Here is a 17194-nt window from a genome sequence, read left to right as displayed (position 1 = left end):
GAATACTTAGAGCACTTACTGAATTCCTGCTTAGAATACTTAGAAACACATGGTTGGAAGATGCCACTGTGTCAAACCTACATAATATTATGCATTTTATTACCTAGTAATTAAGTATGAAAGTTAGGATAAGAAGCCAGTGACTGTCACCTTAGACCAAACAACTTAAATAAGAACTCCAAAGAAACAGAGGTAAGGGATAAAGTAACATGCCAGTCCCACGGAAAAGCAGGACTTTTTCCTACAAAAATCTTCTCACAATTTAAAATTTTATTTATGCCATTTATAATAATAATAATGCCATTTATTAGAACTGGCATTATTTAATTTAGAATAATTTAAGATTAAAGTGGTAAACTTTTTTAAAAAAACCCCAAAGTCTAAAACGAAATGCCTGTAACAACATATAAATTAGGTCAGCTATAAAATTAATCAGTAACTAACCAACATAGTAAAGTACGTCCTATAGGGATGATGAGAATTCTAATGAAACACTGTTTAACAGGCTTAACTGCCTGTGCTGTTATTTGCCTCAGAAATAACCTTCAAAACACAGTATTTTAAGTCTTAGCCAACCTAGTCAATGCTATGAGTCAGATTTTCAAAGCTCTCAATTCAATCACAAATTCCCACAAATCTACATTCATTACACACACAAATGCTTGTGTGCCTGTGCAGGCACCAGGGTATAAAAACCCAACGCGTTTTATTTTGTAGCAATGCCACACTAAGAATCATTTTTACTGCAATAGAGTTCATTGCTTCCTCACGGGTGCTTGCAAAAACTTCCTATAATGGCAATTCCATGCAAACAAAGGGGGAGTGAAAATAGAGTGGAAACAAGCAGCCAGGTTTAGGTTGTTTAAACTATACCAAGAAAACTACACTCTGAGAGAGAAATTGAAAAAGTGGCTTTGACAACGCAGAGGACTTTGCCCGTACCACCACACATAGTTACTTACTCTCAATTGATTTTTCACACAATGTAGCAGGAAAATCAAGATTACGTAAAGTGGACAATCCTTTTTCAGTATAAGGCAGTCTTGATCTTTACAAAGGATTGCTGTAAAACTTATACAAAAATGTATACTTACTGTATATAAATTTCCCCGTGTTGAACAGAAAGTTGGACATAAGTACCCAATAAACAACCATGGCTCCAACAAGTGATACCATTGAAAATAAGAGGCTTGACCATTGACCAAAGGATCCAAAGTAATACTTGCAAACGTCTGGGAATTCCCAGTTTGAGGTATCTGTTAAAGCTGAAAAAGACACAAAACCCAAAATATATCTAAACAAAATGTTACATTAGAGTCAATAGAACTATTCAGGACAAAATGTGGGTTTTTTCAAGAATACTCTGACACACATTCACAGTGCTTTCAAGGACTAAGAAAATTGCCAGTAACTTTAAAATATAGCACTCATTAAGTGTTTGAATGAAGAAGCCTAAAGTAGACACTTTTATTGTGGCCATACTACTATTTTGAATATTTTCAGAAGCACTGAAATAAGACATGGCAAAAATGCCACCATGCATTTGCAGCTAAAGCCTTTTGCAGAAGTTATAGAAAAGTAGACCAGGTCATGAACTATTCATCAACCTATTCCTCTGCCCTGAAATGAATTCAGTACCAAACTGACAAAGGTCTTAATGGCCTTTATTTGAGCAAGTGAGGTGTTAGTTTGTGCACAAAAGCACCAACCAAAGAAGAGCCCCAAGGTGAGTTTTGAACAATAGAAGTACATTCTAATTAGAGCTGCTGTCAGTGACTGCTTCAGCTGCTGATAGTACTGAGAGGGCTTTCAACACAGAATAAGCAGAAACATTAGGGTAATACAGGCACACAACACAAAGGGGTACAGCTACACCCCATGCTGCTCCACTGTGCAGGTTGATCAGACGTGTAGAGAACTGGACAGCGCTTATTGAGAAAAGACGCCTCTACCTCCCTAAGTTCCCAAAAACTTAGTAAGTGAACATTTGAAATCCTGCTTGAGAAGAGATTGTGTTTGGCTATAGTACCTAGGTCGCAAGAAACTGAAGGAATATCTAATAAGGGAAGACAGTCATTTAGCACACAGAGCTTAGACACAGACTACAAAAATAGAGATATTCAAAGAACAGCTTTTATTTGCAGGTCAGGTTTAACATATAGTAAAAGACACATACAAACAGAATCTAATACATATTGGTATTTCACACTTAAAGTATTTGCACGATGAAGCTTTGGATTTCTTACGTATCATTTGCCGTGATTTCACAACTCTGTAACAGCAATAAAGAGTCAAAATGCCCATCAGTAAGATGAGAATAATTCCAGAAGTGAAGCCTGCCTGTTAAGAGGGAGAAATACAGTTCATTTTATTTGTGAATATACTACAAAAAAAGAGTAAGCCATGTTGCTGAAACATTTTCATATGCATACATTTTTCATAGTTTACCTGTTTTATTCCCCATGGGATGCTTAATATGGATGTACCCATCATGGTATTCCATATCATAAATCTAGGAAGAAAAAATCCAGTGAATATTTTAAGAACCAGTCTTACTTCACATTGTCATCTTAGTTAACAACAGTTATCTTGTTAATGTAGAACATTCAATAATCATGCATTTTCTGGCTATTATAGGGCAAGGTGTTTAACATACATTGTCACTAGACTGGAGTTTTTACCATAGCCATCTGTGCAACTGTCAACTTTAAAAGCAGTTCCTAATGGACTGTACACGTAGATTTCATCAGGAGCTGGGAGGACATGGTCAGGAGCAATCTAACAAATGGATAAAAACCAAGATTTATTAGTAACATCAATGTAACTAATTGTCTTAAACACAGCAAGTCAACTACTATAAGTCATGGGAAACTACAATAAAAAAAAAAAAAAGAAAGAAAAAGAAATAGAAGGTTGTACTATGCTAATTCTCTTCCTAGGGAGAAAATACCAACAAACAGTTGATAGAATTTCTAGCTAGATAGCAAGAAAAATGCATTTTTCTTCTGCAAAATGTGTGTAAGCACACTATGAACAGATCATGCTAGCTCAACAGTTCAGTTATTGCAGCTAGCCACTGCTTTAATCTTATGGGTGGGAGAAATCTGGGCAGCCTCAATCACTGTTATAAAATTAATGCTGTTTGTATATTTTCTTTTAATGGAGAAGGCATTGCACAAGAAGTAAATAACAGCTTGTGATAAAACAAAACCTTTGGAAGGCACTCAGCTACTTGATTCAAAGCAAACTGCAGAACAATTCTCCCCCAACCTTTAGTCCTGCTGCTTATATAAATCCAGGCTGTGTAAGACCCAACATGCCAGAGGCCACCCACTTAATGAGGCCCTGTCTTTGCCTTACCAATGCCCTGTCTGCAGGGGATGTGAGCCTGCTATAGTAATGAATCCGCTTATTCATTGCTGAAGCTTCATCAGTGACTCTTTGCATGTCATCATTCACACTGACTATGTTTGTGGGCTCCACGTGAAATGGTCTAAAGGAGGGGGAAAAAAAAGGGAAGAAAGGAAAACTCTTAAAACCATGGAACACAAGATACAACTCAGAGAGCAACTCAGCAATACTCAGGATGGTTTTGTCATTCATTGACACAAGGCAAATGACAAAATATCCATTAATGCCATTGAGGGAAGTTGCCATCTGTGAAAGAACTGTGAGTTTATATCCATATTAAAATGGCCTCCAGCCCAGATTCTGTGGAGCAACTTAACATCAGACCTAATATCCAGCTGTTAGTTTTCAACAATGAATCACACAGAAAAATACATGTTAATGAGCTTGGGCAAGCTTATTAGTGCTTATAACTGGCATTGCCAGAACTGGTGATGAGGAACAGAGGTAGAAACAGAAAGCGTTGAGAATGCAGAAGCAGAAAGCACAGAAAGAGGAATGAGTGGTGGCAGTGACAACCACGTATGAAAAGAATAGGAACTACTAATCTATCTGAAAACACTAAATGGAATTCTGTGGGGAAGGAACCAAGCCCAAATAAGTCCATGTGGTCATATATATTTTGAAGTCAAGGCAACAGGGAATGGACTATGTCACCTTTCTTCTACTCCACCTGAGTTAGACTGCAGGCGTGTTCACAGCTGCTGAAGGAGAAAACAGGAACACCACATTCCCCTCATTTTCTCTGCACACACAGAGGTACAGAGCAAACAGTGAAAGCTGCTCCTAAAGCTACACCACCATACACCCTCATGCAAGGAGCACTACCAGACAAATGTGTCCAAATCATGATATTGCTGAGATTTTTTTTTCTAACTCAAGTATAATTTACTTCCATATTATGCTCTTGCTTAAAAATAACATTGACTCCTAGCACTGAGAAGCTAATTTCTCAAACGAGACAGAGGACACTGCTGTCCTCTAAGCCTTAATACATCAGCTTTTTTTTTTCTTTCAGCAGTAATTTAATTTCTAAAACTACCACAATGGCTTTCTGATCTTCCCCTTCCAGGCTGATGTTTAAATCACTCATAAATCCATAGAAGCAGAGAACACAACAAACTTGCAACTACTAACAACAGAAACTAGGTCAGCAATAAAGCCATGCCATTTATTCTGTAATATGAGCAAAATCTACTTGAATTTACTGTTTTTCAATACCCATTTCTGTATCAAGACTACAAAGGAACTTGGGCAACCCCTCCAACCCCAGCTCTCAATAACATCCATACAAAACTTCCCATTCTTTTTCCCAATGAATCATTTACTCATTTGTACTATGACATCACATGTTATCTGTAAGGAAGATAAGAAATACAGTCCTGAAGTTCTTTGCTCTGTCTTTGTAAGATAGGAAGATAGGTTCCTAGTCCTGTGTGCTTAAGGGGAGACAGTAGGTGGGAGTATCTATGAAAAGTAAGAAAACCTGCTTCACAAAAGGCAGAAATAGAGAATACAAACTTCCATCTTCACAAATTCATTCTTTCTTTTATCTTAATTAATTCTTACATATTCCTTCATCATGGAAAAAAAGGCTTAGATTTGCTAAGTTGTCTCCTACTTACTGAAATGAAAATGAACACTTTAAAATTTTTAAAACATTCTCAATTGACTCTTCTTCCTATGATTATGACATAATGGGGAAAATACATGTTTTATGTGTGCGCTTTTGTGGTGTTCTTATAAACAATTTAGAAAGATACCTCAATTTAACAGAAATAAATTTTAAGCAATAGCTTTACTACTCAAAACATAGGCACATGCGGCTAACTCACTCCACATGTAGGTAATATACAAAAATACTCATGGACTTTCAGTTCCAAAGGACTTTACTCATTTTAGCTTAAAATTTATTAGGTTGAGCAAATCATGGGACACAGCTAAAAAATATTTCATTAGAAGACCTGTAAAATAAAGACTGTAGTCATGAAAACATGAAAAGTAACTTGTATAAACTTGTTTAAATGCTGCCGCACCTCTAGTCAGCTTGCTGCTGTTTTCTTTTTGGATTGCTGACATGCACTATATTTAGAACACTTAAGTGTTTTGCTAATTATACAGCAACTGCATAGTGTGAAGACCTTCCTCTCTTTCCTCATCTCCATTTAATATTATTAGTATATCCCCATGAACTTCCACTGCAACTGTGGAAAGGTTACAGTGAGACAAAGTCCACATTTTGGTTAAAAGTGAGTAGGCAGATCTGTGACAAAGATTTCTTTCAAAATGGTGTTCAACAATTCCTAGCACAGATGTTAAATAAAATTCTTCCAGAGTGTAAGACAGTCAGAGACTATTTTCTAAAGCAATGCAGGTGAAATCCAAGGATGATTTTAAAATTAAAGTAACAGAAAACATGAATACAACATCCTATTTTGTGGAGAAAGCCATGTTGTCAATGACCAAACAAATATAAAGAAAATAAATTATGCGTAGTACAAACCTATCTGTAGGTAAGAAATTGTTTAAAGAATGACATTTCATCTTCTTCAGTATTATGACCAGAATCTGGATTAAACAAGCAACTTAGAGTCTAGCACAAAACAAAATGGTATGATCCAGAATCTAACCTATGGGTGAGGAGAATAAAGTTAAACAATCCCTATGAAATTGTATGCACCTATTGCTCCTGCTTCCTGACTAGAGGGGTTTATTGTTGCCAGTACTTTGGCTATTCCCCTCTTGATCCCTGCTACTGTGCATCTGTTGAGAATGAAAATTATGTAGAGCACCACTTCATTTGATTTCTTCCAGGGTACCACTGCACCACTAGCCCTGCTGAGCAAGTGACTGCTAAAACATACTGACCACCAATCAATTTTATGTTATTTGCAGATCTCTCTGGAAACATCAATCAGACTTAGAAACTGTGTGAGCAGGCTGGGAGGCCTGCTACTTACCTATCCTGACCTCCACTAGGAGAGGGTAGCATCCTGTTCAGGATGAAGGTCACGGTATTGCTCCCAGCAATACCCATACTAAAGAATGGTTGTAGGCCATACTCAAATGGGAGTCTGAGAAGCTCTCTCAGGGACTCAAAGAAGTTCTCATAGACTGAGATTTTCAAAGCCCAAAGCAGGTAGGATATAATTTGGGATATATTTTTTATTTTTATATTTTTTAAATTTAGGGACCTTATGTCTAGCAGGCAAGTATCAGCAAGTATTAGCAAGCATATACAAGTATTAGCAGCTACAACACATTCCTGTAAAAAAGTCTGATTTATACAAGCAATTAGCCTATCTCTCACATGGCAAAATGCTTATGAAAAGAATGTTGGACAATGTGATCTGGGGGAAGGGGAGAGATTACACGACTGTGATTATGATGTGAAACAATACACTGACATAAACTATAACAGCCCTTGAATTTCATACACACTAAAAGACACAATTACAATTACTGTTTCAGCAGCTAGCCAGAAAAACAGTGCTCTTTTACGAGGGCAAACACCAGTAAAACAGAGCTGTTTTCCACAGGACCATGAGAATGGACAACTTGCAGGACCTCATGCAGGAGGTCCACATCTTCCATACATTACACGTGGCAGGTGTATTTTTCAGAAAACATTCCCAGAAAACCCACAGCCACACTCATCTTCTCTTGCTCTCACAAAGGGACAGTTAATTCTCTAGAGCTGGTGCAGGAAAAGAAAGAAGAGTGCTTCTGTCAAAACTTCCTCACATTTTTAACTTCAGTAGCAATTTTGTAAGCAAGAAAATGAAAAGAGATGCTCATGATTAACATTGCTCCCTTGTGATAAGCAAAGTTCAAGTGCTGGATTTGGAGGGCTAGAGGGAACAGCATAACAAGAACGCTAGTCAGCTACGTAAAATTTTGTAAAAGGGTACTACATTCATCTTATGTAATTATCAGCAATGTACTACATCTTGTAGGGCAATGAAGGAGTAATACTAACACATACCTCAAGAACTTTCAGACTAAATAATACTACTTTTCAAGTACCTTTGCTGAAGGATTTTTAAACATCAAACAACTGGTTCTTGAGATCTGATCAAAAACATGGTAAGTATTCAGCTATTACAGTATAATAGAATTTTTTGTACCATTATGTCTTTTAGCTCTACATGACAGTATTAATGACTTTAGACAAGCTTTAATTTTTAAACAAATATAGAAAACCTTCTTTACAGGATACTTTACAATTTCTTTCCCCCAAACAGACCACAAGGAGCCACTTTAGCTTACTGCAGAGATTTTTTTGACACCCCACATCAATCATTTACTTTTTAGGCATGCGATAAGATTGTTACAGAGAAATAAAGCTACGAAATTTGTACAGCTTTATTGCCTTACTGAGTTACCAAATTATTGTAGGAATGCTGCAAATGGCACAAGACAAACTAAGGGAAAAAACTGATTCACTGTATGGGAAACTAAGGAAAGGAGAGGTAATAAGAATAGGTAGCTATTTCATAATTGGCAACTACATATCTGGATAGGAACACCAGGCACTGGAACAGGCTCTCTAGGGAACTGGCCATGGTACCAAGCTTGTCAGAGTTCAAGAAGCATTTGGACAACAGTCTCAGGTATATGATCTGGTTCTTGGGGGTGTCCTGTGAAAGGCCAGGAGTGGGATATGAGGATCCATGTGGGCCTGTTCCAACTCAGGATCCTCTGTGATTACAGATATCTGTGTGCTTCTCTTAAGGAAATCTGTAACAAAGAATTCCACAAGTGACTTGGTTTTTACTTTCTAAGCTGTCTGAATTTACTGAAATATTAAAACAGTGTGCTTACAGTTATTTTGTAAGATCTTCATTCTCTTTGCAACACACTTTTCCTAAATTTTTCTGCATTTATATCACCATTATAGTAATTACAGCATGAGAAACACAAGTTTCTTAAAATGTTGGATGCAGAAACTAAAATAACCTTTTGAAGCATAATGCCATGGCTTGCACATTTTAACAAATTAGGAATCATAAGCTTTACCACACCACACTTCAATCACTATTCCTCTTCCCTGTAACAGACAAAAGCTATTTTACTTGTCACTTACCAAGAAATATGAAGGTTCTTAATTAAGGTCACAATTCTTTCCAATTAATAGAAGTAATACTAAGAATTCACAAAAATGTTGGCAAAATAGAAAAACAGAGAAAATCAGGGAAAGCAAGCAATGGTGTAAAATGATCACGTTGGTGTGCAGTGGTAAAGGCATAATGAATGCAGAAAGGATAGATTTGCACAGGTTGCCGACCTTATCCTACATTAAAAGAACTTCAAAAATAAAGGGAATAAACCACTTTTGCATTAAAAAGGCTTCTCTGCCACCTACAGACACCCGTTTAATTTACAGCTGTTTAATTTCATTTACTGATGTCTCCTACAATCCGGATAAACTGTGGGACTTCAAAAACGAATAGGAAAAAAGGCAGAATGCTTGATCCCTCTTTAGCAGGAGGCATTGTCAAGGTTTTCATATGCAAAAGAACCAGCACAAAACAACAATTGCTTCTTTGAAGGTTCAAGTATTCCTGACTGACAACTGCAGTATCTGTTGAGAATTAACAGATTTAAAAAGCAGTTTGAAGAAAACAAGAAACACCCTCTTTTCCATACAATAATCACCAATAAGCCAATGCAGGAATGATATTCTAGTTTTTAAAGGGAGCTACAAAATGGGAAAAATACACTGAATACGGTGAAGAAAGAAGAGCAATAACATTCTCTTTAAAAGGATTAAAAGTGGCTTTATATTTCCCTCAAACTCGCAAAACAATACTACAAAGTAATTTACAACGCTAAAAAACAATTAGCTTATTGTTCTTATGTAAACACTGAAAAGCATTCCTTTCAAAAATCCCAAATCTTCCAAGCTGTTAAGAAAACCAGATAACTATGCAAATTCCTCAAATGTCAAACAACCCCAACAAAAGTATAGAACAGCACTAAGAGAGACAAACGGTAATTACTACAAATCACACGCAACACTTGAAGAGCTATCTCAATCAAAGCAAAGCTACAAAGCATTCACTTGAGATCTAGTTTCTGAATACCAAATTAAAAAACAGGAACAAAGTAAGAGCAAAAACACACTGCATTGTACTGCTGCATTTTCGCTACTGGATACTTTAATGCCTAACAATTCTCATTCCCAGGAGCCACTATTCCCTGAAGGTTTAATGAAGAAGCCCTTCAAACTGTCCACTTCCTCTGACCACGACTGACACAGACTCCAATGGTCTCTTCTTCCTTATTTCTTCTTTTAAAGTGTGGGGGCTGGCTGTTCTAGTACAGAAGTGAACTTCAAGCTTGTTTGACCCCTCTATTATTTCCAGGCCTTTCTGATATCCCAGGCCTCCTGCCCTTTATCCTTGTGTCTCTGCATACCTGGAAGGCAAAAAGGCTAGGTCGTGGAAAATGGGAGAAAGAATTCAAGAGAGGAGCAATAAGGACATTTAGGCAGATCTGCAGAACTGGAGGCTGTGAATGTGGGCAGACAATCCAAGTACATACTTCTGCTTTTAGTAAGGGAACTAAATGCCACAGGCTATGACCTTTTATGAAGTTGAGTCTCCAGACTTGAGAAATCACAGGGAAAAACCCCAACCACACAATATGGAAACAATTCCTAACCTCACCTGGAAAAGTGAGTCTTAGCATTTAGGTGTTTCAAAAAACCTCTCTTATTACTACTGCATCATCACAACACCTGAAACCCACTGCTCCTCAAACAGAACACGTACTTCCTCCAAAACAATTTATGTTTGATTTGCTCCCGAAAATCATACATACAAATTAGCAGTCTTCTTATGACAGGAAGGGATCAGATATTCCACAAAAAGAGAAAGATTTAATTTATGTTCATTCACAGTTGCCTTTGCCACCTGCAAGTACTCTACCGTTTCCTCGCCTTTATAAACATAATTCTGTATGCTCCTAGACCCGTGCTCCCTTTGCTCCCCTGGATTCACTTAGACCCTTATCCTCCTTCCTTTACTTGCAGAGAAGAGATGTTCATAGGCTCTCACAGCTTTCCAAAGCTGGAGGCCAACAGCATCAAAGCACTATCCTCATGAACTTTTTTTTTGCTGAAGCAGCCGCTGACAACAGGATTTTGTATGCAACAGTGCCATCTTCAGTTCTTTCAGGAAAACTGCTTTACTGAAATATGATGGATGCAAATAGGAAAAAATTAACCATAAATTGGTCCAAGAGGTGCTACAGTGCTATTCCTTCACCTAAAAATGGAAAGCTGTTGCCTTCAGCTAGTATTAGGAGGGCAGGTCCCATTCTGATCTCAGTTTTGGTTCTACAACGAGCCCACAAAAAATCTTAACTGCAGCACAGGAAGTCCTTCATTCCAAACCCCTTTGTTAAACTCTTAAGAAAACATGTAAAATAACAACTTAGCTAGAGTTACTATTTTTGAAGGCACAGCAGTAATGCTGGACTGACTGATGCATTTTTCACATTTGCTCACTCTCAGAAAGCACTACACTGTTTTTCTTAAAAGGCAGTAAAGGTCACTCAGCTCACTTAGTACTAGCAAATAATATATTTTTCCAGCATCACCTGCAGAATGCATACAGCACCATCTACACATACTGACAGCAACATCGGGCAAACTTGCTTGCATAGTCTCAACATTTCAGCTAGCCGTTCTAAATTAAAAAAATCATGCTCCACTATGCACACATATGCTGTTCCATGTTTGAAGAGCACTTTAAAAGCCTCACGATGAGTTCTTAATGGAGAACTCTCTCTGAAATGATGGTAATAGAAAAACCTTATCCTTATAAAAAAAACCACAGTAAGAACATCTGTTCACCCAGTGCTTGGAAATAAAATACTGTCATATAGTGACAAAGTAGGAACTGTTTGCACAAGAGATCCTGGCTTCCAAACTTTAATCTTCTGTCTTTGTAGGATTCTGTTGTCAAAAACAAAGATTAAACAACTCTTTGCCTCACAGTAATTCTGTAGGTTCATCTTTCGTCATACCTTTTGCACTTATAGTCTTCTGGATTAAACTGTATATTCATGATTCCATAATTGCTTTCATCACCTCCCACAGGAACCAAGATAGGTTTGGTATCCTCTTCCATATTTTGTGAATATGTCTCCTTTTAGACTCTGTCAGTTACTCTAGCCTGAAAAAAGGAAAAAAAGAAATGAGTCCATTGAGTTAAGCAAAACTATGTCCCTGCTATGAATTTAACACTGGTAGAGTCCCATGATTTCATAAGCTCCTGGGCTGAAAATCACCAGTAAATAATTTCAACGTGCCACTTGAGAATTCTCATTCCATAATGCAAACATCATGAGGTATGTACAGTGGGGACAGTATTTTTTTAAAACACTCTATCCAGCCCTTAATCTCTTTTAGCACCACAACAAGGCAGTATGAATTAAATATAAATTTCTGAAGGAGCTGTATTTCTAATGTGTAATGGCACTGCTGAGAACAATCTGTCAGTTATAAGAGCTACTGATTCACTAAACTACTTCAAACCTTGCAGCAGACACATTTGCAGTTTATTCCAGTTCCAGTACATTTCCCATAATAAGGATCAGATTATTGCAGTCTCCTGTGTCCAGGTCTTTCGAATAAAAGGTAATAAATGGTTTAATAATGCATTAATAACAACTATTATATGCATTTAAACCACTCCTGGCAAGAGAGTGGGGAGCAGATCACTTTTAAACTAATGGATTTCTACTCAGATTGAATTACAGGCCTCACATGGAACTTTCTGTGGTCTTTGCGCAGCTCAACAAACATAATGAGCTTAACAGCTCTCATTTCTGCTATCTCCTGAAGAATTCCTCAGGTAGGACTCCTTCAAACAAAAACATCAAAAGCCAGGACACTTTCAAACAACAATGGTAGAAGTATCTGTTCTTCCATCTTTCAGAATGCTTTAAAATGTTAGGCTGATGGAAAGACAGATGATAACCAGAGCTGGCACAAGACAAGGAGGGGTAGTGCTGGCTGTTTGAAACCCAGAATGGCAATGGAAAAAGATAGAAAGAATAAGGTGTGTATGATCCTTCTGCATCCTCACAGAAATACACCATAAAGGCCCAATCTCGGAAATCACACCAACCCAAGTTAAGCAGACACAGTTCTATCCCTTCCTAGACGCATACTGTCAATCGTCTTCCATTACCGTATCCTGCTAATACCCCTGGCAAAAAATCAAAACAAAACAAAACAAAGAATCTGAAGGAGAGGATGAAAAATGAAAGTTATCGGTTTTCAACCATATCTACTCTCCTGGGTTGAAAAAACTGCTGCAGGATGCATGGGAAAACACTGATGTACAATGTGGCAGGAACTGCAGAAGCATTAAGATTGGCTCAACCTGCCAAGGAAGTGCTTTTGAGAAGACAGACACAGGTAATAGCTCTCCGCTCTCAGGGGAAGGGGATCACTAAAGGACCCAATTTATGAAAATTGTGCTGAAATTTCAAGTCCTGCTTTGACAGCTCAATGGCGTTTATGCAATCCCATACTGAACTGGACAAGGAGGACTGACACAGATGAAAATTAGCCATTCCTTCTTTTGCTTTCAACCCACATCAGTGTGGAGTTTGGGGGCTGTAATCTCTACACTTGTATGCCTGTGCAAGGGAGGGGATAGTGCCATAGAAGCCATTTCATCTTGCAGTGCTAACAGATTTCCCCAGATTCCTTGTAGTTTCAACATTCGCAACAAGAGATTCAAATAGTTACTAAGTTTAAAGGCATGATTTTGAGTTTAAAGAAATTATTGTATCTTGGTCATTTTAGCTCTTTGAGAGGATACAATATGCAAGTGGTAATAATCAAGGCAGTCTTAAGAGACTTGCACCAGCTGACAGCATACTTTCTCCTACACTTAGTTTTTCCTGTTACACTCCCTAAAGCTTTATTCCTCTATCTTATTCAGACGCTTTCCATGGGATCCTCTTATCACCCCTAACTTACTTTCTCTCTTTTGCCACTCCAGCCTTTTAAAAAACATCACTTTTGATTCTTTACCCTGAAGTCCTTCTTATCCACAATACTGCTTCTGGCTCCTTGGCCTCAGCTAAGCATGCTCTCATCCTTCTCAGCTCCTCTGCTAATGCTTAGCAAATGGATTTCTGCTCCTCATGTTTTTTTTTATTTTCTGTCTCTCCTATACATTGTCAAAATTTGTTTTCCCAACCCACCTTTACTAAGCACTACTTACAAAGAGTTCACACCAATATTTTTACTTCTTTTCATGTGACATGGTGTTCCTCTCCAAACTCTCTTTATAGATACCCTTTTACACACTTCTTTTCTACTGCCTCCTCTTATTTTTCTGCAGCTCTAGTCTTTCTGCTTTCTCCCTACTGATGCCCTTCCAGATAAAATTTACCCTGGTTCCCATGAGCTTCCTGCAACAGCTAAATAATTCTGAAACAAAAACACAGGCCCTGGAGATTTCACACACTGCTACAGGCATCCACCCAGTCCTCTGCCACTCCAATTAAGATATGTTATTACCTTATTCTATTCTATTCTATTCTATTCTATTCTATTCTATTCTATTCTCAACTGAACATCCTGTGTTCATTTTATGAACAGACAAACCTAGGTGTCAAAATGATCCTCCTCACTTTTTCTGCATTTTGCATCTCTCTTGAGAATTTAAATCACACTTCATATCTAGCCATAAAAGTGCAGATAAAAATTTTAATTCCTAATGTCTGACTTGAAAATTGAAATAAATTTAAATCCCGAATAGTCAGTGGTTTTAGCCAGAATCTTCCACAAGACCACAGTATAGATATCCCTTCCTTCCACAGACCATGGTTTGTGAGACAGATTAGGCAGATATCAAATGCACAAGCCTTCCTTAAAGCCTGTTAATACTTGTGCTTTACGAGTTAGCCTCACACATGCTGACAACAGTGATCACCAGTTTGATTTTTTCTGCACTCCTGCTGTAAAGAAAGAACACAGATTTTATAGTATTCTGTGAAGAAAAATAATCATTCCCAAATATATCATGCACTAAATTTGGCTTGGCAGCATGACTTGAGCCTTGTGGAGCTGGTGCTCACTTGACTCATTATGGTCAATTAGAAGCTGGGTCTGCAAAGACAGCTTATTTTTTAAGTACCTATTGTTGATAACAATTGAGTTCATGACCAGCAAGCTTATGACCAGCAAACTGGCTACTCTACAAATAGATGCAGCTATGACACGTGAAGACTGAAGCTGGAGCCAGTACAGTTTAAAGACAACAATAAGCAGAAAAGCAAAATGAAGAATTAACCAGGTTAATCTCTCCTTTATCTATGCCTACAGAACATTCTGTTGTTCTGCAAACTGAAGCGCTACCATCAGAAGGGCAGGAAAAGGACACAGGCGGGTCAGAATTTAATAATCCAGGTTTCCTGTTGCTGGTCATAAACTGTGAAGCAACCTCTAAGTCTATGCAAGTTATTTTTCCCCAGTCTCATTCTGGGCTACACTCCACATGACCTTTAGATGGTAATCTGGACCTTTAATCCTCACTGGCTCAGCCCTATGAGCTTCTGCTTTCCCTGTCTTCAGGTTCTCTCAACCTGGTTTCAAAGTCTAAAATCACGAAGAAGTGAAGACAAGGATATGGCAGATTTAGAAACCTCACTGTAGCGTGTGATCTAATAATGTTAGCACTGGATAGCAAAACCGTATTAGCTGGCTTCCACCATGAATTTAACCACAGGAGTTTATTGTATCTTGGAGAAATTATTGTATCTTGGTCATTTTAGCTCTTTGAGAGGATACAATATGCAAGTGGTAATAATCAAGGCAGTCTTAAGAGACTTACTTGTGAGTTTTACATGTGTGTGACGAAATTTTAAGATGAGACAGATCATTCAGAGTTACAGCCCAGGCCATGCAAGAGAGCTAGCAAACAGGTTTACTCTGGCAGGAACAAAACTGTGTTCAGTTAGTCAATCATCTCAACCATCACATAAGCATGGACTGTGCTTAGCTGGTATTTATCAGAGAACCACCCACAGTGGGCAGGAGGAGAAAGGCTGAGAGGATAGCAACTCCCACAGCCTCCACCATGCTACCATGGTGCTGTAGAAATAGCAGCTGAAGCACTGAGAGCTATTTATACTTCATTTATTATTAAAAGTTATTATTTCTAAAAAGCACCTCACACTCATGGTTTAAATACCAGAATCTGCTAATCAAAGTATTTAGTTCAAACACAGAAATTATTTTTTTAAGTGCCACTCGGAGTAATCTGGTCTTCTCTTAAATTCTGAGCAGGATACAGTTCAAGGCATAATACTCAAGCAAGCTGCAGGCTGTGCACATATGAGAAATAAGCAGTCTACACTGAAAGAGGAGAACTTCAACACAGGACAGCACAGTTCCTCAGTTCCTGGAGCGAATCCTCAGTCAGAAGGGACTGAAGAATGCTACATCAGTCATGAAAGTAGCAGCATATATTAAGAGCTCCTTAATAAGGTGCCGCCTCTTGTGGCACCTTATAGACACCTCAGCTTGTCCATACTCTCCTGCAACTGAAATGGTTAAAGACGATTAAAACTGTATAAGCAATGTAAGTCAGCAAGTTTTTGAGGAAAAAAAAGACTTTTGAATACACAAGCTGAACCTCTGCTGAGCTTTAATGTAGCTCTGACTGAACGAACAGGTACATGGTCAATGCCAAATGATAAATCTAACTAAAATTAAAAAGAACCAGCATGTTCAACTAGATTTATCTTCGACGGATAAAGTTCGTATATTTATATATTTGTGGGCACTGCAGATAAATACTTAGAGAAACGAAACACTATCACCTTAGGCTAACTTACATTTCAAACACAATTTTTGTTTTTAACTTAACGGGTTCTCCCTCAGGCCCGTGAAAACCGATGTAAACACTCCCCTGCTTCACGGACCTCCCGAAAATCTCCCGTGATGTTCCTTTACCTCCGCCCCCGCTCTGAGGATCTGCCCGCGTTCCCCAGAACACGGCGTGGCCGGTCGGTGCCCTGAGGCTGGTCAGTGCCTGCGGCCGGCGCGGCTCCTCCCGGCCCCTCCGCCCCGCAGGTCGTGCCCCCGAGCCGGGCGGGCGGCGGGGGACACGGAGGGGGGACCCGGCGGAGGACACGGAGGGGGACCCGGCGGCGCCGCCTCCCCGCGCTCCGGAGCCGCCTCACGTCCCGAGATCCCAAAGGGCCGCTCCCGCCGAGCTGCCCCACCCGGGCGCCGCCGCCGCCGTCCCGCCTGACGCGGCTCCTGTACCTGCGGCTCGGCCCCGGCAGCGCGGCGCTCCCGCCGCGGCCACAGGAAGCGCGGCGGCGGCTCCGGAGCGTGCCGGGGCTCCGGGCGTGCCGGGCCGCGTAGTTCCTGCAGCGGCTGCGCCGGGGAAGCCGCCCAGGCGCTGCGGAGCGCAGGACTACGATTCCCAGGAAGCGGCGGGGCGGTGTAGCCGGGCCGCCAGGCGAGGGCCTCACCGTACGGACGAGCGTGAGCCGAGTGCCGGGAAGAAAAGATTTGCACTTGTTGGTGTTGGCTGATGAGATGCCGCTAATAATAATTTTAAAAACAAACACCACCAAAAAGGAAAAACCAAAACAAAACAACACCAAACCCCTCCCCACACACTCATTTGCTTGCATGCTTTTGCGGTCAGTATAGTGACAAAATCCATACAGGATCCTTGCCAAAACAAACTGTGCTGGTCTTCACGTGACTGGCTACGGAGTGATCTATCCAGGGCGCCCT

At 39.4% G+C, this 17194-nt stretch overlaps 1 protein-coding gene across 5 annotated transcripts in view; it reads right to left on the bottom strand.

The window, feature by feature from the left end:
- Positions 1-16834, bottom strand: part of SLC38A9 (solute carrier family 38 member 9) — a 46396-nt gene extending 29562 nt beyond the window's left edge. For 2 of the 5 annotated variants that reach the window (XM_054651918.2, XM_077171402.1), the window contains exons 1-7: positions 16397-16806; positions 11443-11591; positions 3361-3493; positions 2657-2778; positions 2449-2512; positions 2247-2340; positions 1095-1265 (exon numbers count right to left, since the gene is read on the bottom strand). In XM_054651918.2, coding sequence (XP_054507893.2) covers positions 1095-1265; positions 2247-2340; positions 2449-2512; positions 2657-2778; positions 3361-3493; positions 11443-11546 — 688 coding nt within the window. In that variant the 5' untranslated portion in view covers positions 11547-11591; positions 16397-16806. Of the gene's footprint in view, positions 1-1094; positions 1266-2246; positions 2341-2448; positions 2513-2656; positions 2779-3360; positions 3494-11442; positions 11592-16365 lie in introns of those variants that run through there. The other 3 variants (XM_077171401.1, XM_077171400.1, XM_077171403.1) reach the window with 3 other exon arrangements.
- Positions 16835-17194: the final 360 nt, after the last annotated feature.

The sequence above is a fragment of the Agelaius phoeniceus genome, chromosome Z (genome assembly GCF_051311805.1).
Source record: "Agelaius phoeniceus isolate bAgePho1 chromosome Z, bAgePho1.hap1, whole genome shotgun sequence".
Classification (NCBI taxonomy): domain Eukaryota; kingdom Metazoa; phylum Chordata; class Aves; order Passeriformes; family Icteridae; genus Agelaius; species Agelaius phoeniceus.
This window is presented reverse-complemented; position numbering and strand designations above follow the sequence as displayed.